The 24,938-nt window shown below is 50.3% G+C and overlaps 1 protein-coding gene, 1 long non-coding RNA gene and 1 pseudogene across 3 annotated transcripts; 2 read left to right on the top strand and 1 right to left on the bottom strand.

Annotated features, from left to right (window-relative positions):
• The first annotated feature begins 2,319 nt into the window (after positions 1-2,319).
• Positions 2,320-5,587, top strand: LOC105478572 (large ribosomal subunit protein uL11-like; annotated as a pseudogene).
• Positions 5,588-11,480: 5,893 nt separating this feature from the next.
• LOC139360359 (uncharacterized) lies at positions 11,481-16,570 on the bottom strand. The gene is made up of 3 exons (XR_011617690.1): positions 16,453-16,570; positions 14,823-14,955; positions 11,481-12,976 (listed from the first exon to the last, which is right to left on the bottom strand). It is a non-coding gene; the product is annotated as an uncharacterized lncRNA (long non-coding RNA).
• Positions 14,955-18,062, top strand: LOC105478571 (IGF like family member 1). 2 transcript variants are annotated; one of them, XM_011736026.3, is made up of 4 exons: positions 14,955-15,952; positions 16,267-16,320; positions 16,433-16,676; positions 16,990-18,061. In XM_011736026.3, exons 1-4 carry the CDS (start codon positions 15,928-15,930, stop codon positions 16,991-16,993), a joined length of 327 nt encoding a protein of 108 aa, XP_011734328.1. In that variant the 5' UTR covers positions 14,955-15,927; the 3' UTR covers positions 16,994-18,061. The 2 variants fall into 2 exon arrangements, with proteins under 2 accessions (XP_011734328.1, XP_011734327.1); XM_011736025.3 differs by lacking the exon at positions 14,955-15,952 and having other exon boundaries at positions 15,967-16,320; positions 16,990-18,062.
• Positions 18,063-24,938: the final 6,876 nt, after the last annotated feature.

The following is a 24,938-nucleotide window of genomic DNA, read 5'->3' on the forward strand; positions in this document are numbered from 1 at the left end:
TAGCCCTCCCAACACAGGACACACCACATCCAGGGCTGCAGGAGCCCAGGCTGCCAACAGCATCAGCATCCTGCTAGAAGAGGGTAGGGATGGCCGGGACTCAGAAGAGCCTTCTAGATTCCTAAGTTTAATAATCCTTTCACTGCAACTACTAGGAAAAATAGGTGTGACATCATTACGTGGGTTACACACAGTCACACACAAAAAAAGAAAGCGAAAGCAAAAATTGGCAAGAATATGTCAGCTTCCCTCAGGGGAGTGGCTCCTTCAACTTCGATCCCAAATGACTTCTTTCAGAGGAAACTTCCTCCCCTCTCCTCAGAACAAGCACATTCACACAGGAAGGAGATTAAATTCCTGCAAAGAAGAAGAGGGAAAACCTTCCACTGGTCCTTTGGTCTTTTTTTTTTTTTTTTTTTTTTTTTTTTTTTTTTTAATGTTAGGAACTTAATTTTAATTTTGAAATACATAATTTGAAATTTTTTTTTTTTAATTTATTTGGACTTAACTGTCTTGGGGCCATGATGTGTCTGAGTCTGGGAATGACTGTGGACTTTTTTGCTCAGAATATCACAGATGATTGCCAAACATCGTGAAATACCACTGAATTGCACACTTGAAAACACACACATACACATGAAAAGTTAAGTAAATACATATACTTCATTGTGGGGCCTCAGGAGGAGAGCAGAAAGAAATGTCCAGACATCCGGTGGTAAATATTCTGCTCTGGTTCAGCTAAAAATAAAGCCCTTCATCAATCTGGTCACTGGAAGGACTTGTTCCCCTTCTTGTTGATGATCAGAAACCTTAGTAGGAACTGATTCTCAAGTGTCTACCTTAACAGAAAAGCCACAAAGAACCATGGTAAGAGGGTGGCAGATAACATCCACAGTGCTGTCAGGAGGTGACAGGTGACTGACCTCAGCCTTGGTGTTCAAGAAGATTCCAGAGGGTGGGTGACATTTAAGGGAAAAATGAAAAATGAAGAGGGATTGGGGAATTGGAGACAGACGCCAGAGAGATGCTGTGGTTCTTCCAAGGAGCTGTGCTAAGTCCTTGTGGTCTTCTAGAACATTATAGAATGTTCTACACTGTAGAATGTTGTGAAATCCCAACATTGTGTTTGGAGAAAATGACTCATACAGACTCCTCCTTGTCAACCAGCAGCGGAGGGGCCTCCGGCCTGGGGAAACCCGGCCTTCCTTCTACATACCTGACATACTTGCACACCTAAAATTCCACCTCATTCCTGCCTGTTTCCTTGCAGGGCTTCTCTGAGGGCAGATGGAAAGGCCACCCCAAAGCTGCCAGGAGGGAGATTCCTTCTATTTTTTCCTGGAGTGAAAAGCAAGCTGTGGGGGAGCTGCTGACAGCAGGAAATGCCAACATCCTCTGGGGTTTCACATTCCAGAAGCCAAGATCTGCCAGCCCTGCCCATTCTCTCACCGCACTTCCTGGATCCAAGCAAGACACGGGCTGAGGTCCTGTTGCTGGTCAGTGACACAGGCCGGACAAGAACCCAGGTGTCCTGACCTCTCACTCATGGGCTTCCCAACTCCCCAGGCCTGGTCTCTCTGGGAAGGGCAGGCAGGCCCTATTCATAGACACTCCTGAATGATACCCAGGTTCTCGGGCCAGGCTGGCAGATCTTGGCTCCTGGAATGTGAAACGTCCAAGGACTTGGCAATTCCTGCTGTCAGCAGCTTCCCTACTTCTACTGCACAATAATATAATATGATAGAATGATAGAATGATATTCTGCCATTACGTGGAATACACACAGTTCCAATAAGAGTGTCATAAACAATCTAGCACAGCATTCTGGTTAGTGCACGCTGTCCCATTTCTTAATCCATTTTGTTCAATTAAAATACAACATTGTTTGTGCCCAACTGATGGTTTTCCATGTTATCAGCACGTCCTAATCTGTGTCCTGGAAAACACCACTCTACCCCACAGCAGCGAGGCATGGAGACCAATGTAGCAGCCAGGGAGATGGTGCTGGAAGCAGGGTCCGCTCTGCCCCAGGGGAAGGCGGGTGCTTAGCACTCTGGTATTTATCATGAGGTCATTTCTGCTGCCGCCTCTTCCCTTGTCTCCTGCCTCCAGAGCTCCAGAGAGAAGCCCCTGTCCATGCTCCACAGAAAGACAGATATAGGATATTCCACACACACAAATCTGACCGCATACATCCCCTGCTGGGACTAACCCTGGGGAGAATGGCTTGTCCATGCCAGGTGTGGCCTGTGAACTCACAAACTGAGGAAATCCTGCAGAAGCTGAGAGCGGCCCACAGAACTGACTCAAAACAGTTCCTTCCCCTCTGTTTTCTCATCGTGACCCCAAGATGACTCTTCTGGGGGGAAATCACACACTCCACCCTCTGAAAAAGCACGTTAAGGAAAAATGTCCTTGAAAATCTCTGGAGGGCTGTGGAATTTCTCCACCAGAACTTCACAGTGACAATGACACTAAACGCAAGCACCACAATAACCAAAATCAGGAGTTTTATTCTCCTACCTTCTCTCTCTTTCTCTCTCTCTCTTTCTCTCTCTCTGTCATGAACTTCATGAAGACACTGACTTTGCGTTTTCTACTCAGCACTGCATCACCAGTGTCTGACACAAAGAGCGTGGGACATGTGGGCTTCCAAGTGCTCCTGTCCTGGGTAAATGACCATTAATGAGACAGAGAAGGAGTTGAAGAGCCCCCAGAGGAATGTGAGTCCCAGAGGTCCCGCCAGATCTACTCCCACCTTCCAAACCTGTGAAAGTCAGGTGCCTGAGTCACACAGTCTCACAGTCTCTCGCACCCAAATACCATGAGCTGCAGGTGAGTGAGCAGTTACTGCGTCCTGGGCCATGGGCTTGGGTTTGGAGGTCGGGACCTGATGGGAGGATGTCAGGGGTTAGCAATGTACCAAGGAAAGCGGAGAGAGCCATAGCTCAGTAGGATCCTGTGGAATCACTGTGTGGCTGTGTGAGTGGGGGAGGGCGATAACCCCAGAAGCATGCTGCACCTTCCTGTTTGCCAAAGAAGGGGCACGTAGGGCAGAGAAGGTGAAGGGTGCACCACTTCTCCCCTGGTTCTCAAAGTGTCTGAGATCAAATCTTCTATCCCACATACACTGCCTGGCTCCTCTACTGCCCAACGACCCAGCCTGTCTCTGCAGGAGGGCCAGACATGCCGTGACATCACCAGCTCCTCTAGGAAAATGGGATACAAGGAGTGGCTAAGATCGGCTGATCACCATTCACGCAGCTGCAGCCGCCCCAGAGCAATTGCTATACGAAGCCGCGTTCTGGATAAGGAGGACAGGACCCCATTCCCGCCTGAGCCCATCTCCCATCTCAGCCACCACCAGGGCTCGCTCCACATCCCAAACTCCCTGTTCCCTCATCCCTGTTCCCATGCCCAGCCAAATTTCTGCAATTCCCCATCCACAGCACCTGGGTCAGCCCCATTCACAGCCCTGTCTCAGTTTCTGAACTGCCTAAAGCCATATCGAGCCCTGGTTCCACCCAGTCTTCTAAATGTCAGTGCCAGCCGTATCTGTGGCTGTCCACTCACCCCGTCTTCCCCTTCCTTCTCCCACAGCGGTCTGGTCGTGTGCTGGGAGATGAGTTCTCAGGCAAGGGCAGAAAACATATGAACATCAGAAGACAGGCATGGAGTGAGGTTCCTCCCACCATCCAAGAGTTTCCATTATTGGTTTCCTTTTAAGCTATTCACCGGGTAACAAATTTACTTGTCATCCTATATCGCCAAAGTCATTGTACAAAACATCTTTCACAGGCTTTTCCACACAGGCCAGGAATGGACACTCAGACCATGTGTAGACTCAGCTGAGTCAAATGTCATCCTCTGCCTCCTGCTTTATTCTTAAGCCGGGAAGTTTCTCTTCATTCATTCACTTCTTTATAGATTCTCCCTTGAGGTCTTGTGAATCCTTAATTTTTCATGACTAAATACTTCCTGTTCTTTGATAACACATAGTATCTGATTTTCTGGGAAACTTTCTATTTGGCAAATATGGGACCAGGGATGTCAACATGAGTTCTCCATGGAAAGGCTGATCTCACTGATTTAGAATTTGTAGTGGTTCTTGTGATAAGATACCTGAAGAAAATATTGCTCTTATGTGACGTTAAAGAAGAAAAATGTGACACTTAAGGTAAGTAAAAAGAAGGTGTGCGGTTCTCTATTCCCTGGGCATTCGTATGTAGGAACTGGATGCTAGAAAATCTTTGGTTTCACTTTCAGCTCTTGGCTCAGAGGAGGCCAAGGTGCACATTTCTTTGGTCATCCCAAATCTGGGTTCACCCAACACCAGCCGCCACCACTAAGCCCCCAGTGAGATCAAAGTTCTATACCTCAGGTGCACTGGGGGTGAAATTGGTGCCACTTCTGTTCTGGCCCCCAAGATTAGCCCCTTGGTCTGTCTCCAAAAAAGGTTGGTGATGACATTGACAAGGCAATGGGTGACTGGAAGGGCCTAAGGATTACAGTAAAACTGAACATTCAAAACAGGCCCAGATTGAGGTACTGCCTTCTGCTTCTGCCCTAATCATCAAAGCCCCCCAAGGAACCACCAAGAGACAGAAAGAAACAGAAAAACATTAAACACAGTAGGAATATCACTTTTGATGAGATCGTTGACATTGCTCGACAGATCCAGCACCGATCTTTAGCCAGAGAACTCTCTGGAACCATTAAAGAGATCGGGGGAATGCCCAGTCTGTGGACTGTGATGTTGATGGCCGCCACCCTTATGACATCATAGATGACACCAACAGTGGTGCTGTGGAATGCCCAGCTAGTTAAGAAGCACAAAGGAAAATATTTCAATAAAGGATCATTTGACAACTGGAAAAAAAAAAAAAAAAAAGAAAATCTTTGGCTTCATCTTGAGGGAAAGGCAAAAGACGCTACCAGCCACTTCCCCAACACTACCTCATCACATCACTGTTGTAAAACCTAAAGAACTGGTCTTTGAGGGATTTTTCAGATTTAGCACTTCAGCAGACCCAGGGCTGTCACCTGGTCCTGAGACTCCCTGAGTATTGCTCCTGCCTGCTGTGCTTGTTCCACCCACTCGGCTTGACTGCACTCCGACCACACTACCACGCCAGATCCCACACCTGCCACAGGCAAGCCAGGCATGGTGTGTGAGCGAGCAAGAGTAGGGTCTGGCCACTGTGCGCAGCCAAGCACTCTGGCTGCTCGGTGGAGTGGGCAGTTCCAGGAGCTGGCATAAATGCCATCTCCATGCAAGGCTGTGGCTGGACCAGATGTACCGCATACAGCTTCTGCTGCAGGCACCTGCATCTGGACAAGGGGAACATGGCAGTGCCTGGAAGCTTGGAGACACCAAGAACCACAGAGCCTCAAAGAGGATGTCACAGCTCTGACTTGACAAACCCCTCGGTCTCTGGTCCTCAAAAGGCTGCAGCTTTTCTCTGCTTCTTGTTACTTGTAATGTGCAGTGTGGGAGGTCATGTTTCAGCCCTGTTTGTGTTACGGTTCTTTCAGGGGCTGGCACCTAAGTTCTTGTTGCAGGTAGCAGGGCCAGCCTGCGTGTGTGAAGTGTGCAGGTGGAACACAGTGCACTCCACCCACCCAGGCGGATATCAGAGGATGGGCCCTCAGGCACCGGTGAGGCCCAACCCTCTCCCTCAGTGACATCTGCATTCCTAACGTTCTTTTTTTTTTTTTTTTTTTTTTTTTTTTGAGACGGAGTCTAGCTCTGTTGCCCAGGCTGGAGTGCAATGGCCGGATCTCAGCTCACTGCAAGCCCCGCCTCCCGGGTTCACGCCATTCTCCTGCCTCAGCCTCCCGAGTAGCTGGGACTACAGGCGCCCGCCACCTCGCCCAGCTAATTTTTTTTGTATTTTAGTAGAGACGGGGTTTCACCGTGTTAGCCAGGATGGTCTCGATCTCCTGAACTCGTGATCCACCTGTCTCGGCCTCCCAAAGTGCTGGGATTACAGGCTTGAGCCACGGCGCCCGGCCTGCATTCCTAACGTTCTTTTGGAACATCTGACATTCCACCAAATTCCTGCCTGTCATCTGGGAGAGACTCCGTGAGGCCAGGTGGAAATCACACCCAGGTGTCACCCGGATAATGATTCCATCTCTTTTGCACTTATTCCAGAGGCAAAGCCCACGACAGCAGGAAACCCCAGTGCTCTCCTGTGTGCCGCGTTCCGGAAGCTCAGTCCCCCAGCAGCACTTGGGATTGTGGGAAAGTCTTTCCTGAGGCCAGCCTGGGGCATCTGGGATCAGGGGCTGCTTGCCTCTCTGGAGAGGTTCAGCTCAGGACTAAGGGGGATTCTGGGCTGGAATAGGGGTGCCTGAGTCCCGTCCAGATGGTGTCTATGACCTGCAGGGGGCCCTTATGCCAGAGTCTTTCTGTCATAGAGAAAACTAGGGTGACAAAATGTAACCAATGAGAGTTGGAGTTTACTCTTATTTCCCAGGAAGCCATGAGAGTCCTGTGACCCTGGAAAGAGATGGGGTCCCCAATAACTAAGGACATGGCAGTGAGTGATGCAGCTCGGCTTCCTGTCCTCAAAGAGTTTCAGGCCCACTGTCCCTGGACAGTGACAACCCAGAGTGGGCAGCTCTCGGATGGGGAATGCACAGGCTGCTTCTTTGGGAATTTTGATATGGGGTTTTAGCGGACCCTGCTGCTTGCTGGGAAAATTCCCCACCTTGGAACTGTAATGGATTTCGGGAGAAATGACACACAGTTGCTCGTGGATGTAAAATAAATTTTATAACCAAAATAGGACCCAGTGTCAGCACTCCCGAAGAAGAAGGATTCAGGCTTGGTCCAGTGTGAAGCAAGTGTGCACTTACCTAGGTGGCTTTGCCTATTTTTGTGCATGGGCCCATGGTGAGGGTTGCTGCATGTGGGTTGGGTTTTAATTGGTTTGAATGTCCTGCTGCTGCTGAGACAGGGAGCACATGCTGTGCCCAGATGTGCAGTGGATGTGACTAAGGACTGAAAAGCTGTCAATCTCCAAAATTGAATGTTCTTGCCATACAGGGAGATGAAAGGGCTGCTAGAAAAGAGCTTATCTGACCCTTTGAGAAAATGAAAAGATCCCAACCCAGGTATGTGTGACTGCAAAGTCTCAGGATTGCTGAGACAGGAGCTCTTGCATCCACAGAGCCCTGGGCTGGTCTAGTTGCCCTCCTGCCCACCCAGCCTCTGACTCCCCGGCTCTGTCATCATCTCCCTCTGCTGATTTCTCTTCCCAGCCTGACTTAACTGCCCTGAGAGACCAGGACCAAGGCCAAGGACGGCCGGCTGGGCTCCTCCCTCCCCAGAGACGCCAACCCAACCCCACCCTGAGGAATGTGCTTCTCCTTGGCACTGGCTAGTCTCCAGGCCTAAATTCAACCCTCTTTGTAGCAGGCCAGATGCCAAGCCCAATCTCAGCCTGCCCAGGAAGGACCTAGGACTGAGGCTGTGAGCTCTCAACTTGTTTTTCTGGAGCAACATACTAGGGCAGCTAGTCAGTGATTTTAGGAAAGACGAGGTGAGCCTGTGCCCAGAGGATTTTTCCTTCCGGTGTTTAGTAACTGTTTGGCTGTGACTCACTAGGAAAAACTCACATCACATTCTATATGACTGACACACAGCCCAAAAGAAAGTTGAATTAAACACCGATGAATAAGATACTGTAGTGTGTACATTCCTCTATTCTTTATTGATGCTAGTTTAATGTCTAAGATACCCATGGTGACAAATAAATTGGTTCACAACCTGAAAAAGTGTCACAGTCCCCATGTTGGAGATCACTGCTCTACACGGCAGCTGCAGGAGAGGGGAGGCCTGAAGGCAGAGTGAGAAATGGGGTCGGGGATGTGAGTGCTTATCTCATCCACCCATGAGAGCGAGTGGGCCTGCAGGACTCTGGAAATTGCATGAATATTTCTGCTCCATCTGCCTCCTGCCTGGTCTCTTGCTCCCATCTCAATCCTCCCAACCAGCCTCCTCCCAACAGAAGGACACACGGATTTTCCTGAATCACAATCTGATTACTTCTCTCCCCTGCTTAGGGACTGCCTGTAGCTTAGGAGCACTGAGAAGAAAGACTAGATCTCGCCGAGGCTCATAAGGGGAGATGGACAGGAGAAGTGATGGGGATGGTGGGAGCTTCCATGGCCTCCCTGGACTCTGGGTCCTCTCCACATCTCCATGTGTTCAGCAGCTAGGAAGTTCAATTCTTCTTGTTCAGGAGTTTTTAGGCCAGGTGCAGTGGCTCACGCCTGTAATCCCAGAACTTTGGGAGGCTGAGGTGGGCGGATCACCTGAGGTCAAGCGTTCAAGACCACGCTGGCCATAATGGGGAAACCTTGTCACAGAAATTAGCCGGGCATGGTGGCGGGCACCTGTAATCCCCGCTACTCGGGAGGCTGAGGCAGGAAGAATTGCTTGAACCTGGACGGTGGATGTTGGAGTGAGCCAAGATCATGCCACTGCACCCCAGACTGGGTGACAGAGCAAAACTCTGTCTCAAAAAAAAAAAAAAAAGAGTTTTTATACTTTGGTGTGTATTGCCTCCCCATCATCACCTTTCTTGGAGGTTAATGGGTGACACTGAAGGTTCCTTCCCTCTAATCCTCAAATATTTTGGTCTTTCTTCTGGTTACTGCCCTGATGCTGAGGCTACCTGGGGGCCCTACCCTAAGGCATATTTTTAGCCTGAGCTCCTGCTGTGTGATCTGAAAGAGGCTCATTGGGAAGAACAAAAGACACTCCTATCACTTAGGAAGTTCCAAGTTTAGCGTCATAATAGGAAGCCAAAGAACAAACATTTTCATATTACAGCCCACCTGGTAAGCCATGGGTTCGTCAGATTGGATCCCCCTTGCTCTGCCAAAGTTGCAGCACTCATGAGTTACCAATCCCAAGGGAGGACTCCCACTGCAGGGAGGATGGCAAAGGCCACCACTGCGCTAACCACCCGGAATACAGGTCTGAACACTTCAGCCACTGCATCTTGGGCTGTACTCTGACTACACTGAGAGTGGTGAACAGAACACCCACAACCACAGCCAGTTTGACAAAGCAAGTTAATTACTTACAGACAGGCAGCAAGGGACAGTGGAAGCATAGGATTCATGACTCACTGGTCCCCCAAGGCTCAGGAGCACTGCCCAGGGCAGACAGAGTCTCCCGTGCTTGCCCCACTTGCACCACAGCTGAGGACTCAGCAGTGAGCTCTGGGTTTATGTGTGGTGGACACGCCCTGGGCAAGTGTTACCGGACACCCCCTCTAGAAGGGATGGGAATGAGGCCAGGGCTGTCCTGGGCAGTTTCTCTTTAGTTCAAGTTGTTGCATTCTCTGGGAAGAATAGAAGCAAAGCCCAGGCACTTTCAGGCAATGATTCCTTTCTTAGGATGGTGCATTCTGATATAGTTTGGCTCTGTGTCCCCAAACAACTCCTCTCAAATTGCAATTCCCATGTGTCAGGGAAGGGATCTGGTGGGAGGTGATTGGATCATGGGGGCAATTTCCCTATTGTTGTTCTCGTGATAGTGGTCGAGTTCTTATGAGATCTGATGGTTTAAAAGTGTGTAGCATTTCCCTGCTCCCTCTCTTTCTCTCCTGCCCCCATGGCGTTCCCTTCACCCTCTGCCATGATTGTACATTTCCTGAGACCTCCTTAGTCATGAAAAACTGTGAGTCAATTAAACCTCTTTCCTTTATAAATTTTCCAGTTTCAAGTCATTCTTTTTTTTGAGATGGAGTCTTGCTCTGTCGCCTAGGCTGGGGTGCAGTGGCACGATCTCGGCTCACTGCAAGCTCCGCCTCCCGGGTTCATGCCATTCTCCTGCCTCAGCCTCCCGAGTAGCTGGGACTACAGGCGTCCGCCATCATGCCCGGCTACTTTTTTTGTGTTTTTTTTAGTAGAGACGGGGTTTCACTGTGTTAGCCAGGATGGTCTCGATCTCCTGACCTCGTGATCTGCCCGTCTCGGCCTCCCAAAGTGCTGGGATTACAGGCATGAGCCACCATGCCCAGCCCAGGTCATTCTTTATAGCACCATGAAAACGAACTAATATGCATTTCTAGTGCATTCTACAGTGATTCTGGGAACTCTGGGCAAGAAGAAAGGTGGGAAAGCCAGAGTCATCCAATGCTTGTCTTCTGGTGCCCTCCAGGAAGCCATTTCTGGTACCCTGGGCGCTGCTCCCAGCCTTACTCACCCTGGGTCATCACTGGAGAGGTATCTCTGTCCTCCCTGGACTATGATAACCAGGAGGGCAGGACCTGGAACTAAGTCACAATTGTGGCCATAGCATCGACTGGCACACAGTAAGTGTACAGGGTGTATTAAATGAATGAATGAAAAAAGTAAATTGATGATGAAAGTCCTATGTTCAAGGTGTGTCTCACTCAACCCGTCTGTCCTGTCATGGTGACTTGGTGAGACTTGCTGCCTGCAGGTCTTCAAACCTCCCTCTCTTCCAGACAGCCCCAGGGCTTCCCTGTGCTGCTGCTTCTCAGCTGTGCCCTACGGAGTCAGATGCATGGAGGAATGTCTGAGGCTGGATTCCACAGCCCACCTTTTCCCCGCTTAGCCCTCCCAACACAGGACACAGCCACATGCAGGGCTGCAGGAGCCCAGGCTGCCAACAGCATCAACCACCTGCTAGGAGAGGCTAAGGACAGGTGAGACTCAGAGCCTTCCAGCTTACTACGTTTATAAATCCCTTGGCCGAAACTATTAGGGAAAACAGTTGTGACATCATCACGTGGGTTACACACAGTCACAAAGAAAAGGGAAAGCAAAAATTGACAAGAGTGTGTCAGCCTCCCTAAGGGGAATATCTCCAGATTTGGATCCCAAATGACTTTTTTCAGAGGAACCCTCCTTCCTTCTCCTCAGAACAAGCACATTCATTCACACAGGAAGGAGATTAAATTCCTGTGGAGCAGAGGAGGAAAAACCTTTTCACAGGGGAGATTCTGTGGTTTTAACTGTCCTGGGGCCGTAATGTATTTGAGAGTCTGGAAATAATTATACAGTTTTTGCCCACATTATCACAGATAATTGCAAAATATTGTGAAATGCCACTAAATTGCACACTTGAAAACACGCACACATACACACATGAAAAGTTAAGGAAAGGCCGGGCGCGGTGGCTTAAGCCTGTAATCCCAGCACTTTGGGAGGCCGAGACGGGCGGATCACGAGGTCAGGAGATCGAGACTATTTGGCTAACACGGTGAAACCCCGTCTCTACTAAAAAATACAAAAAACTAGCCGGGCGAGGTGGCGGGCGCCTGTAGTCCCAGCTACTGGGGAGGCTGAGGCAGGAGAATGGCGTAAACCCAGGAGGCGGAGCTTGCAGTGAGCTGAGATCCGGCCACTGCACTCCAGCCTGGGCGACAGAGCGAGACTCAAAAAAAAAAAAAAAAAAGAAAAGTTAAGGAAAAATATGTATTTTACTGGTGGAGAGTGTTGGGCGAGAAGAAAAAGAACAGTCCAGACGTCTGGTGCTGAATAGTCTGCTCTGGTTCAACTAACAATAAAGCCCTCAGTCAATTTGGTCACTGAAAAGACTTGATCACTTCCTGTTGACGATCAGAAACCACAGCAGAGACCTGACTTTTGCGTGTCTGCCTTAACAGAAAAGCCACAAAGAACCATGATAAGGGCATGGCAGATGACAATCATGGTGCTATCAGGAGGTAACAGGTGACTGATCTCAGCCTTGATGTTCAAGAAGATTTCAGGGGGTGGGTGACATTTAAGTGAAAGATGAAGAATGAAGAGGGATGGAATATTGGGTGCAGAAGCAGGGGTGACGCTGTGGCTCTCCCAAGGAGCTGTGTTAAGCCAAGGGCAGTGAGAGCCAGGGAAGGGGTGCAGGATGTGGGTGTGGACACTTGGGATCCAGCTTACATCTTCAGGACCTTCTGGTCTGCAGAGGCTGGAAGCTTCATGCTTTCCTTCCGAGAAGACCTTGAAGCTGGGGTTCTGGATGCATTTGAATCTCTGGACAGCACAGCCATAGTGTCTCTCGGTGTAGCCACAGGAACATCTCATGTCCGGGTGATGGCCCTGAATTGCTGAGACACTATTCTAGCCACAGAACCGGCATCCGGATCTTGAGTCTCCGCTCGGTAAATTGTTCTAGCTTCATTCCTGGCAGCAAATCCTGGGGCCTCTCCTCCAGCCCCTCCTATGACATGGAGGCTCTTAATTCACTGGTCTGCATCATGTGAAGGATCCTGCCAGAGCAGGGATCAGGCTTTGGTCAACAGAAACCCCCTTGCAGGGAGCTTCTGAAATCCCAACATCCTGTTTGGAGAAAATGACTCACACGGACTCCTCCTTGTCAACCAGCAGCAGAGGGGCCTCCGGCCTGGGGAAACCCAGCGTTCCTTCTACATACCTGACATACTTGCACACCTGAAATTCCACCTCATTCCTGCCTGTTTCCTTGCAGGGCTTCCCTGAGGGCAGATGGAAAGGCCACTCCAAAGCTGCCAGGAGGGAGATTCCTTCTATTTTTTCTTGGAGTAAAAGGGCAAGCAGTGGGGGAGCTGCTGACAGCAGGAAATGCCAACATCCTCTGGGGTTTCACATTCCAGAAGCCGAGATCTGCCAGCCCTGCCCGGGAGCCCTGGGAACATCAGACCTGGGTGTCCTCTAAGAGTGTCTGTGAACAGACACTTCCCAGAGGGGCCAGGCCTGGGGAGCTTGGCAGCTATTGGGTGGGAGGTCAGGAGACCCGGGTTTCCTGGCCCAGCCTGTGTCACTGACAACCACCAGCAGAACCTCAGCCCGTGTCTTGCTTGGATCCAGGAAGTGGGTGAGAGAGTGACAGTGAAGGTCATTTGAGGTCAGGGTTTACATTGACTGTCCAGACACCTGGGATCTTCTCTAGACACTTGAGAACAGGCTTCTTCCGGGAAATCCTGGTCCCGCCTCACATAGCTGGCCCCTAGGCAGAAGACAGACCCATGGCCAGACATGGATGCCCCAGACTGGGCATCTGAGGGGGATTCTGAGGGACTGGTGGCGGGATCGGACATGGCTGTGTGCACAGCCTCTTCTCACATCTTAGGAAGGGGCAGGGACAGGGTTTGAACCCAGGGCTGACTGACTCTAAAGCCTCATCATGTCTAGTCAGGGGCTCTTAGTGTCCAGGGAGCCCCGGATGGACGCCCACTGGCCTCACACTGTCCCAGCCTCTAAGGCCCCCATGCTCTGCTAAAATCTCCCTCCACCTTAGAGACGTTGGGCTGACTCAGCTGCTCTGAGAGACCAGGCTCAGGCCAGGAAGAGCAGCTGGCCTCCTCCCTCCTCAGAGATGCCCACCCTGCCCCAGCCCCAGGGAAGGTGGTCTACTCTCTCACTCTGGCTCATATGCAGGCAGCCTTGCCTCTTCTTGGTAGAGACAGTAAGACCTAGTGCAGGGCTCCACTGCAGCCTCCTAGAAAATGCCTGGAACCAAGGACCTGAAAACCGTACCCCTTTATGGACAACATCAAAGGGGAGACATGTCAGTGACTCTTAGAGAAGAAGGAGATGATCCTGGAGGCTTCTGTGCTCCCAAGTGTCTTAACCATTTGGCTGTGACTCCCTGCAGAAACTAGATATCTAGTTCTAGATATATGCTATGCTATCATGTAATAATATCATGACAGAACAATATAATAATATTCTATCATTACTTGGAATACACACAGTCCCAATAAGAGAGTCCTAAATAGGCTGGGCACAGTGGCACACACCTGTAATCACAGCACTTTGGGAGGCTGAGGTGAGCAGATCACTTGCGTTCAGAAATTCAAGACCAGCCTGGCCAATACGGTAAAACCCCATCTCTATGGAGAATACAAAAATTAGCCGGGCATGGTGGCGGGCATCTGTAACCCCAGCTACTCAGAAGCTGAGGCAGGAGAATCGCTTGAACCTGGGAGGCAGAGGTTGCAGTGAGCCAAGATCGTGCAACTGCACTCCAGCCTGGGTGACAGAACCAGACTCCATCTCAAAAATAAATAAATAAACTTTTTTTTTTTTTTTTTAAGAAAAGAGTGCCATAAACAGTTGAGCACAGCATTCCGGTAAATGCACACTGCCCCATTTTCTAACCCTTTTTTTAAAAATTAAAAATGACATTGTTTATGCCCAGCTGCACTGGTTTTCCACACTACTAGCACATACTAATCTGTGTGCTGGAAAACACTGCTGTACCCACAGCGGCAAGGAATGGAGGCCAATGGAGCGGACAGGGAGATGGTGCTGGAAGCAGGGTCTGCTCTGCCCTGGGTGAAGGTGGTGCTGAGCACTCTGGTCTTTATTGAGGTCATTTCTGCTGCAGCCTCTTCCCTTGTCTCCTGTCTCCAGAGAGAACCCCCTGTCCATGCTGCCCAGGAACACAGATGCAGGATCTTCCACGCACACAAACCTGATGACATCCATGCCTTGCTGGGACCCAGCCATGGTGCCTAGAGGGTGACAGGTCACCTTGCCTGGCCGGGAGGAGAATGGCTTGTTCATGCCAGGTGTGGCCTGTGAGCTTGAGCTGAGGAACTCCTGCAGAACCTCAGAGGGGCTCACAGAACTGACCCAAAACAGCTCCTTCCCCTCTGTCCTCACATCCTGACCCAAGATGGCTCTTCTCAGGGAAAATCACAACCCATCCCTCTGAAAAAGCACACTAAGGAAAAAGGCCTTTGAGAATCTCAGGAGAGCTGTGGAATTTCTCCACCAGAACTTCAGAGTGCTAATGACACTGAACACAGGAACCAAAACAACCAAAATCAGGAGTTTTATTCTCCTACCTTCTCTCTCTCTCTCTCTCCTCTCACTGTCATGAACTTCATGAAGACACTGACTTTGCGTTTTTTACTCAGCACTGCATCACCAGTGTCTGACACAAAGCCTGGGGCATGTGGGCTTCCAAGTGGACCTGTCCTGGATAAATGACCATTAATGAGACAGAGAAGGAGGTGAAGAGCCCCCAGAGGAGTGTGAGTCCCGGGGGTCCAGCCAGCTCCACTCCCACTTTCCAAACCTGTGAAAGTCAAGTGCCTGAGTTTCACAGTCTCTCCCACCCGAGTGCCATGAACTCCAGGTGACTGAGCAGTTACTGGATTCTTTTTTTTTTTTTTTTTTTTTTTTTTTTTTTTGAGACGGAGTCTCGCTCTGTAGCCCAGGCTGGAGTGCAGTGGCCGGATCTCAGCTCACTGCAAGCTCCGCCTCCCGGGTTCACGCCATTCTCCGGCCTCAGCCTCCCGAGTAGCTGGGACTACAGGCGCCCGCCACCTCGCCCGGCTATTTTTTTGTATTTCTTAGTAGAGACGGGGTTTCACCGTGTTAGCCAGGATGGTCTCGATCTCCTGACCTCGTGATCCGCCCATCTCGGCCTCCCAAAGTGCTGGGATTACAGGCTTGAGCCACCGCGCCCGGCCAGTTACTGGATTCTTGACCATGCATTTCGGTTGTGAGGTCAGGACCTAATGGGCCCCCTTGGAAAGATGTCATGGGTTAGCAATGTCCCAAGGAAATTGGGGAAAGTCATAGCTCAGTAGGATCCAGTGGAATTGCTGTGCGGACGTGTAAGTGTGGGAGAGTGTTAATGCCAGGAGCATCCTGCACCTTCCTATTTGCAAGAGGGCTCAGTGTGGGGAATGACACTGGGGCACGTAGCACAGGGAAGATGAAGGGCACACCGCTTCTCTCCTGAGAACAAAGGTGAGATCAAAGCTACAATGGCACGTACCCTGCCTGGCACCTCTCCTGCCCAAAGACCCAGCCTGTCTCTGCAGGACTTGCAGGAGGGCAGGACATGCTATGACATCACCAGCTCCACTAGAAATATGGGATAAAAGGAGTGGCTGAGATCTGCTGATCACCTGCTCACTCCACTGCAGCCACCCCAGATCCATGGCTTCCCGAGGCTGCGTCCTGGGTAAGGAGGACAGGACCCCATTCCTACCCGAGCCCATCTCCTATCTCAGCCACCATCAGGGCTCGCTTCCCACCCCAAACTACACCTCATCCCTGCTGCCATGCCCAGCCAAATCTCCAGGCGTGAATTGCTCACAGCAATTTCCCATCCACAGTTCCCAGATTAGCCCCATCCACAGCCCTCTTTCAGTTCCTGAACTGCTCAAAGCCATACCGAGCCCTGGTTCCACCCAATCTTCTTCTAAATGTCGGTGCCAGTCATATCTGTGGCTGTCCACTCACCCCATCTTCCCCTTCCCTTTCCCTTTCCCACAGCTGTCTTTGCCATTTTCTTCATCTCCAGGATCCTCTGCTCACACGGAGCCCCAGGTGAGCCCAGGAGGGCTTGGGAAGCTGGGGGAGGGGTACACCTTCCAGGGGACCCCAGGCTGGGACCCACCTGCCACCACCACCTGGATCTCACCAGCTCTGTCTCCTCCAGTGGCCCCCATGACTCCCTACCTGATGCTGTGCCAGCCGCACATGAGATGTGGAGACAAGTTCTACGACCCCCTGCAGCACTGTTGCTATGATGATGCCGTCGTGCCTTTGGCCAGGACCCAGAGGTGTGGAAACTGCACCTTCAGAGTCTGCTTCGAGCAGTGCTGCCCCTGGACCTTCATGGTGAAGCTGATAAACCAGAACTGCGACTCAGCCCCGACCTCGGATGACAGGCTTTGTCGCAGGTGAGTCCTGTCCCCTCCATGGGGTTGTGGGTGTAGGGGAGCTGCATGCCTGTTCTGCCCTGGGCGGAGGCCCCATTCTCCTTGTCTCCCTGTCTCTGCCCTCTGCCTCTATTCAATCCACCTCTCCCTTTCCCTATGCCTGTGTCTCTTCCTCCATCTGTTTTTATTTCCCTCTCAGAATCTCACTGTTTCTACCCCGCTGTGCTCTCCTTCTGGCTTTCCTGTCCTCCTTTCTGCCCATGTTCAGTCTTGCCCTGATCTCCGGCCATCTCTGTCCTGCTCAGTGTCTCTCTGTCACTCTCTCCATTGTCAGCTGATGGAACATCAGGGGAATGATGACTCCTGGATTCTCCTTCCTGGATGGGCCTGGAGAAAGAGGCTGGTGTTACCTGAGATCTGGGATGCTGAGTGGCTGTTCTGGGGCAGGAGAAACACACACTCAGCTGCCCACCTCATTCTGTGACCTGTCTGAGGTCCACCCTGCGGCTGCCCTGAGGAGGCCCACAGGTCCCCTTCTAGGATTCTGGACAGCGTGAGATGCATGTGCTGATGGGGGCCCAGGGACTCTGACACCTCATGACGACCCCTATGGCTAACATCAACCAGGCACCACCCCAAGGCTGGCTGGGGAACCCTTCACCCTTCTGTGAGATTTTCCATTCCCTTAAGTTCTCTTCCATCCAGGAGCAAAGCACAGGACCATAATAAATTTATGTACATTGTAAATTAATGCTGTAGAATTCATGAATTAGAGAGTTTGGATGGTTGAAAGGGGTCACAAAGGGTGATGTGGGGCCCCTTCTCTCTGTCACCCTGTGGCATCTTGGCCTTTCCCTTTGTTCTGCTCATGCACACACTTATTTTTTCTTTCTCCATTTATTTTTTAAATTTATGATTTTGTTATTCGTGCTTGGTGACTAGGGCCCTGGCCACCCCTGGGACAGAGGTCACCCTACTACACTAGCCTCCACCACCCCATGGCTCCCTGAACCCAGTCCCAGGATCGGGAGCAGCCCAGGTTGGGTGGGGAGGAGGTGGGGATCGAGGGAGGGCTTCGGAGAGGCACTCCCTGTCCCACACGAGTTCTGGGACAGAACAGGATCTGGCTGTTTATTCTCGATGTCCATTAAGGAGATGCAGACAGACTGGGAAAGAACGGAGGTTCTTTCTGTAACCAGTTATGGGGAGAAGGTCGGAGTAGCTTACCAGACCAACTCAAAGTTACAAGCTTCTTTTTCTTTTTTCTTTTTTCTTTTCTTTTTTTTTTTTTTTTTGAGACGGAGTCTCGCTCTGTCGCCCAGGCTGGAGTACAGTGGCAGGATCTCAGCTCACTGCAAGCTCCGCCTCCCGGGTTCACACCATTCTTCTGCCTCAGCCTCCCGAGTAGCTGGGACTATAGGCGCCCGCCACCTCGCCCGGCTAGTTTTTTGTATTTTTTAGTAGAGACGGGGTTTCACCGTGTTAGCCAGGATGGTCTCGATCTCCTGACCTCGTGATCCGCCCGTCTCGGCCTCCCAAAGTGCTGGGATTACAGGCTTGAGCCACCGCGCCGGGCCACAAGCTTCTTTTTCTAGTGCTTATATACATTCTAAGCTCCATGCCTATGTGCGGAGTGCACCTGCAAGACAGCATATTTCATTCTATCAATATCTAAACATTAAGTAGTGACTAGGGTCTGGAAAGCTTTCTCCAGAGTCTTGGAAAGTTTCTTAATCTTGAATGGACCCTAGTATGAGGAATATGTGTAAGAATGCTATTATTATTTGATCAGACTTTAGCATCTGAGAAAACCCAGCTGGTGTTTTAATGGGCTTGTTTTCTCATTCTCGCCCTAGTCCCCAGGCACTAGTTTTTCCAGTTCTATAATGTTTATTGTGTTAATGCATTCATAAAATTAAAGTTTAGTGGAAACTGACTCTTCTGGTCGCTAACAGAAACCTGACCTGCCAAACACCTATCCCAGGCATGCGTCCCTTGGGATCCTGGAAAACTCACTGGGCAGGTCCAGGGCCCAGAGATGCCACACTTAGTCTGACTTTGGGCCAAAGCTGGAGCCTGAGCAGGAGTGGGTGGGGCAGGATGCAGAGGGTGTGGGCCATGGAGGAGCCCCTGGGGTTGGAAGGAGGAAGCAAAGGCCAGCCAAGGCACCTGAAGCACATTCTTCAGGCCCCGTGCCAGGGACAAACCCTTGTGCCCAGTGCTGATGTGGAATAGATCGCAGGGAGGGGGCCACGCTGCTGTTTAACCGACCCAGAAGCAACTTCCTTAGGGAAGGTTCAGCCCTAGGGTCTCCATCAACCTGGATTCCCTGAAATCAAAGAAGCCACCACCTTTCTGGGTCCTGTTTCCCAGGGCCAGGGGATCTGCACAGCGCCCAGACCTGCGTCCATGGGCTTCAGTCACCCGAGGCCACCCCAGGCTCCCAGACTGCCCCATGGCTTCCGGGGCAGATTCTGACTCAAAGGGTTCCATCATCGCCCCACAGGCGGCAGCATCGCCTCAGTGGCCCCAGACGGGCCCAGTGGCCAGGTGTCTGCACCTGCGGGAACTCTGGACCCAGCACATAAGGATGGCAGCAATCTGGCATCACAGGGCAAATGCCCTGTCTCACAGGCCTAACCCTAGCTCAGGGCTTATCAGTGGGCGCACACCCACTGCTGGGTGAGCTCTGCCTCCCCATACTAGGATTCTGCAGGGCGTAAGGGCTGTGCTGACGCCTAGAGAGCGACAGACCCACACCACCTACAGGGCGGCTGCTTCCTCATCCTCCACAGTGAGCGTCCTAAACCTTCACCCTGTCCACATGTGACTCTCCCTACCTCCATTCTCCCCACCCATGAAATTATCTCATCTGGATATTTTAGTGGAAAACTAAAAAGTTTTAAGTGACTGCAGGAGAACAGGACAGAGGCGGGTCTCCCAGCTCAGACCCCGCCCTGGACGCCCCCACGGAAGCCGCACAGCATGATGTAGGTGCCCAAGGCACCTTGTGTGCGCGGAGAGGCCTCGTTCAGCCCCGCCCCTCTTAAACCCGGTATCCTCAGGTGTCTGGGTCCTGCCCCATACGGGCCCTCTAGACCACCGGTCCAGATCCCCCACCTTCTCACAACACGAGGTATTGACATCAAAGCATCACCTCATCTGGTACATGAATCTGAAACACAGACCACACCTTACACCAACGTGGTGAATCCCTCCTTGGACCTCAGTCCAACAAGCCCAGAGTCGAAGCTCTGGGTTTCCGCCCAAATGTCGCGCATGCGCACAAAAGACACCTGGCGTCTCCTCTAAGGGACAGGAATCTCAGGCTTCCCAGAATCACTAGGTCTGATTTAAATAGCATCAAATAAATTGGAAAAGAAAGAAAGTGCTATAAAGTTCGGCTAAGGTGATGAATTTTCAGAGGTTGTATCAGTCCTGTCTCATGAAGGGAGTGAAGGAGTTTTCTTTGAACATCCATGAGGATGAAGAACAGTCACTGAGGTGACAGTACCAAGTCACCAATCACCTCCCAGGGATCCTCTCATCCGGTCCTCACAGCAGTGCTGCATGGTCGGACCTCATCACCCACATTCCACTAAGAGGAAGCTGAAGCCCGGGGCCTTCATCCACTCATGTCCTCCAGATCCCTGGCACCCATCCTGGGCCGCACCCCATCATCCAGACCTTGGACCTTCGACCTGGGGAGGGTCCCTGTCTCCTCCATGAGCCGTCCTGGGCCTGAAGAGGTATCCAATAAACAAGAAAGCAGAACAGAAAGAGCTGTGATGGAGTGGATCTTATGTACTAAGAATAAAATTATTTTGAGAAATTTCTGGGTCATGTATTTACCCACAGAAAAACAGAAGCTAACACACACACACACACACACACACACACACAGGCTGTCACGTGTCCTCAGCACAAAGTGCCTTGAGCAAGACCATTGCTGACCCCACACTTAGCCTGACTGTGATCTTGCTGTGATCAGCACATCCCATCAGTGTGGCAACAGGTGTGGCCAGCATGGAAACCAGGTCTCTTCTTCAGATTTGCTCTGTTTCTGAATAGCCACCGTCAGAACAGGCACCCTCCTAGAAGTCACTTGATTAAAAATTTCCTTTTGGATATTTAGGTTGATGTTCTATCAATCAGCTAAAGTGTAAATGTGTATTTAATATAAAAGTGTAACTTACAGCTCTAATTAGTGATTATGGTGAATTTTACTAACTATAGCTATTAAAATATTCCAATAGATAAAAATAGTGCTAAAATGTACAGTTATCACGGGAGTAATTACTTTAAGATAAATTTTATAATTTTTGGTCTAATAAATCTTCATAAAATATACATGATCATGAAGCACACCAATAGAATTAATCCTAATATTTATAGCAATACTTGGTGTGCTATCTCTCATAAAAAATATCATTGATAGTAAAAAAAAAAAAAAAAAAAAGAAAAGAAAAGAAATCGTCCAGGCGCGGTGGCTCACGCCTGTAATTCCAGCACTTTGGGAGGCCGAGGCGAGCGGATCCCAAGACCATTCTGGCTAACACTGCGAAACTCCGTCTCTACTAAAAATATAAAAAAAATTAGCTGGGCGTGGTGTCAGGCGCCTGTAGTCCCAGCTACTTGGGAGGCTGAGGCAGGAGAATGGTGTGAACCCGGGAGGAGGCGGAACTTGCAGTGAGCCGAGATCAGCCACTGCACTCCAGCCTGGGCGACAGAGCGAGACTCTGTCTCAAAAAAAATTAATAATAATAACAAAGAGATGATGAAATTTGGCCGGGCGCGGTGGCTCACGCCTGTAATCCCAGCACTTTGGGAGGCCGAGGCGGGCGGATCACAAGGTCAGGAGATCGAGACCACGGTGAAACCCCGTCTCTACTAAAAATACAAAAAATTAGCCGGGCGCGGTTGTGGGCGCCTGTAGTCCCAGCTACTCGGGAGGCTGAGGCAGGAGAATGGCGTGAACCCGGGAGGCGGAGCTTGCAGTGAGCCGAGATCGCGCCACTGCACTCCAGCCTGGGCGACAGAGCGAGACTCCGTCTCAAAAAAAAAAAAAAAAGATGATGAAATTTAAAAATTCTATTTAATTTTGGGTTGTTTAATTTTCATTTAGGGCATGACTATCTGAAGTAATAAATTTTGGGGGGCATTAATATGAGATGACTTATGTCTCCCCCTAAATTCATGTGTTGAAGTCCTAACCCCAGTATCTCAGAATATAACTGTGTTTGGAGACAAGGCCTTTGAAAAGGTGATTACGGTAAAATGACGTCATATGAGTGGGACACAATCCAAGCTGACTGGCGTCCTTATAAGAGGAGATTAGGCCAGGTGCCGTGGCTCACGCCTGTAATCCCAGCACTTTGGGAGGCCGAGGCGGGCGGATCACGAGGTCAGGAGATCGAGACCATCCTGGCTAACACGGTGAAAGCCCGTCTCTACTAAAAATACAAAAAAATTAGCTGGGCGTGGTGGCGGACGCCTGTAGTCCCAGGTGCTCGGGAGGCTGAGGCAGGAGAATGGCGTGAACCCGGGAGGCGGAGCTTGCAGTGAGTGGAGACAGCGCCACTGCACTCCAGCCTGGGCAACAGAGCGAGAGTCCGTCTCAAAAAAAAAAAAAAAAAAGAGAGAAGATTAGAGCACACACACATGCCGAGGCCATGTGAGGACACAGGGAGAAGCTGGCCATGGATAAGCCAAAAGATAGACCCTAAGAAGAAACCATCCGGCCAACACCTTGATCTCATACTTCTGGCCTCCAGAACTGTGAGGAAATGAATGTCTCCTGTTCAAGCCACACCTCTGGCACCCCTGGTTATGGCAGTCCTGGGGGATTAACACAGGCATAAGGAAAATGAAGGATGTAAGAGTCAGAGAAAGGAAGAAAATCAAATGTACTTTCTCCTCATACAATTTTCAAAATTTTGGATGTTAGGAAAACACTTTTTGGGAAACTATTCTAAACTGGGTGTTTAGTGACTAGGTACTTTCTTTTCTTTCGTAACACATGGTATGTGATTTTCTGGGAAACTTTCTATTTGACAAACGTGTGATCAGGGATCTCTACCTGAATTCTCCACGGAAAGACTGATCTCATGGATCTAGAATTTGTGGTGGTTCTTGTGATTAGATACCTGAAGGAAATATTGCTCTTATGTGACATTAAATAAGAAAAATGTGACACTTAATGGCAAGTAAAAAGACGGCGTGTGGTTCTATACTCATCGGGCATTTGTATGCAGGAACTGGATGCTAGAAATCTTTGGCTTCATCTTGAGGAAAAGGCAAAACTTTGAGAATGTCTGTGGAGGGGCCAGAGGACATGAAATGGCTTTAAGTGTTTCCATCACACAGACATCATGTCAGGGATAAAACCTATCATTGTCATGCTGACAAGCACTAAAAACAGAAGTATGTCATAGCCCTGTTCAGATTCTCATCCCAAAATCATCTTAGATTCACATCCCAGCTCTGCCAGACACTAACGGGGATAATGGGTGGCCCGTCTCCATAAATTCCCTCGTACTTCTTCAGAATTCATGCCACTTCCTTTCCATGTGCTTCCACTTCCCTACTTGTACGGGAAGGATCCAAATAGTCTTGGGCTCATGACATTTTAGAAAAGTTCAAATGGATACATGTATACACAGTGCTGAGAATAGGGCCAGGGCCAAGGACTGCTCAGAGGTGCCCGGTGTTATCACCCTACCTGGAGCTCAGTCCTGAGGGATTTAACCCTCTGCCTCTCCACACCTCCTGCCTCTCCTCACCTCACCCCAGTCTCAGTGCCTCTCTCTGTCCCACGACGTGATCACTGCTCTCTGCCTCAGGGCCTTTGCTTTTGCTGTTTCTCTTGCCTGAAATTCTCTCCATGGGCCAGGCCACAGATGGTTCTGAAGGTCTCAGCATCAATGTTGCCTTCTCCAAGGGACCTTCTAGGACACATCGCTCTCCTACCACCAACTGCAGGTTTCTACCTCTGTAATTTTTCCCAGTACTTTACACAAACATGGATTGATTGTGACAGACCTGTTTCCCGCTCTGTATTGTGAGAACTGTGAGGTGAGGAACTCAGCATGAGTAACTCGTAGCTGAGAAGCGATGCCTCAATTTTCTCATCTGTAAATAGAACAAACAATGGCATGGGACTCCCGGGGCTTTGTAAAGTCAACGCTGATGATGTATTAAAGCTCGTTGTCGCGGTGTCTGGCAAATGGCACACTCTGGAGATGTGGTGTTGGTTCTTAATGGTATTAATGTTTATCATGTGAACCCAGCACTGGCGACGTTTCTCTCCCCAGGGCGGGGGACTCCTCTTAGGTTCACACTCAAAGCAGCCTCACTCCACCCGGCGCTGTGCACCACGCCCACCAGGAGGACGTATGCCCCAGTGTCCCTGCATGGGGAGGGGACGGGCCTCAGGCTCATGGCTGAAGCCACTTCCGTCCTTAAGGAGGGCAACTTGCTCCCTGTCCCACATTCTGGTGGGTTTGCTGCAAGTACCTGGAGTCCTGTGATTGTGACGGGATTTTTATGCAGTGATTCCTGGAGAACCTGGGTGTTAATGTGGAAAATTGCATATATGGGGCCAATGGATATGACATGCTGCCTCTGGATGCCAGAGAAGGGCCCCATAGCCTCACTGTTTTCCACTCCCCAAACTCCAAGCTCCTATAACTGCTGTAAATACAACATACAACTTGGAAAACTGCTTTCTGCTTTACCTCCCGATAGTGATAAGGGCCCAAGGAGATGAAATTTCTCTAAGAGGGCACAGAGGGTGAGCCTGGGAATTGTGCCTGCTCGATATTGGCATAGGGATAATGGGTGGCCCATCTCCATAAATCCTGTCATACTTCTTCAGAACCATAACAAGAGGACCAGGCAGGGCGCAGTGGTTCACGCCTGTAATCCCAGCACTTTGGGAGGCCGAGGCGGGCAGATCACAAGGTCAGGAGATTGAGACCATCCTGGCTAACATGGTGAAACCCCGTCTCTACCAAAAACACAAAAAATTAGCCGGGCATTGTGGCAGGCACCTGTAGTGCCAGCTACTCGGCAGGAGAATGGAGTGAACCCAGGAGGCGGAGGTTGCAGTGAGTCGAGATCGCACCACTGCACTCCAGCCTGGGCGACAGATAGAGACTCCATCTGGAAAAAAAAAAAAAGAAGAGGACCAGTCACCCTACTCAGGGCAGATCCAAGCTGGCTGTTAAACAAGAGAGACAAAGAGGAGCTATATTGATCAAAGGGATTAAAATTTTATAGTAC

The sequence above is a fragment of the Macaca nemestrina genome, chromosome 20 (assembly GCF_043159975.1).
Source record: "Macaca nemestrina isolate mMacNem1 chromosome 20, mMacNem.hap1, whole genome shotgun sequence".
NCBI classification, from domain to species: Eukaryota; Metazoa; Chordata; class Mammalia; order Primates; family Cercopithecidae; genus Macaca; species Macaca nemestrina.

Coding starts and splice junctions, on each gene's coding strand:
- LOC105478571 (XM_011736025.3), top strand. CDS start 16,197: ATGTCGGTGCCAGTCATATCTGTGGCTGTCCACTCACCCCATCTTCCC. Junction 16,321..16,432: donor CTGCTCACACGGAGCCCCAG/GTGAGCCCAGGA, acceptor TGTCTCCTCCAG/TGGCCCCCATGACTCCCTAC.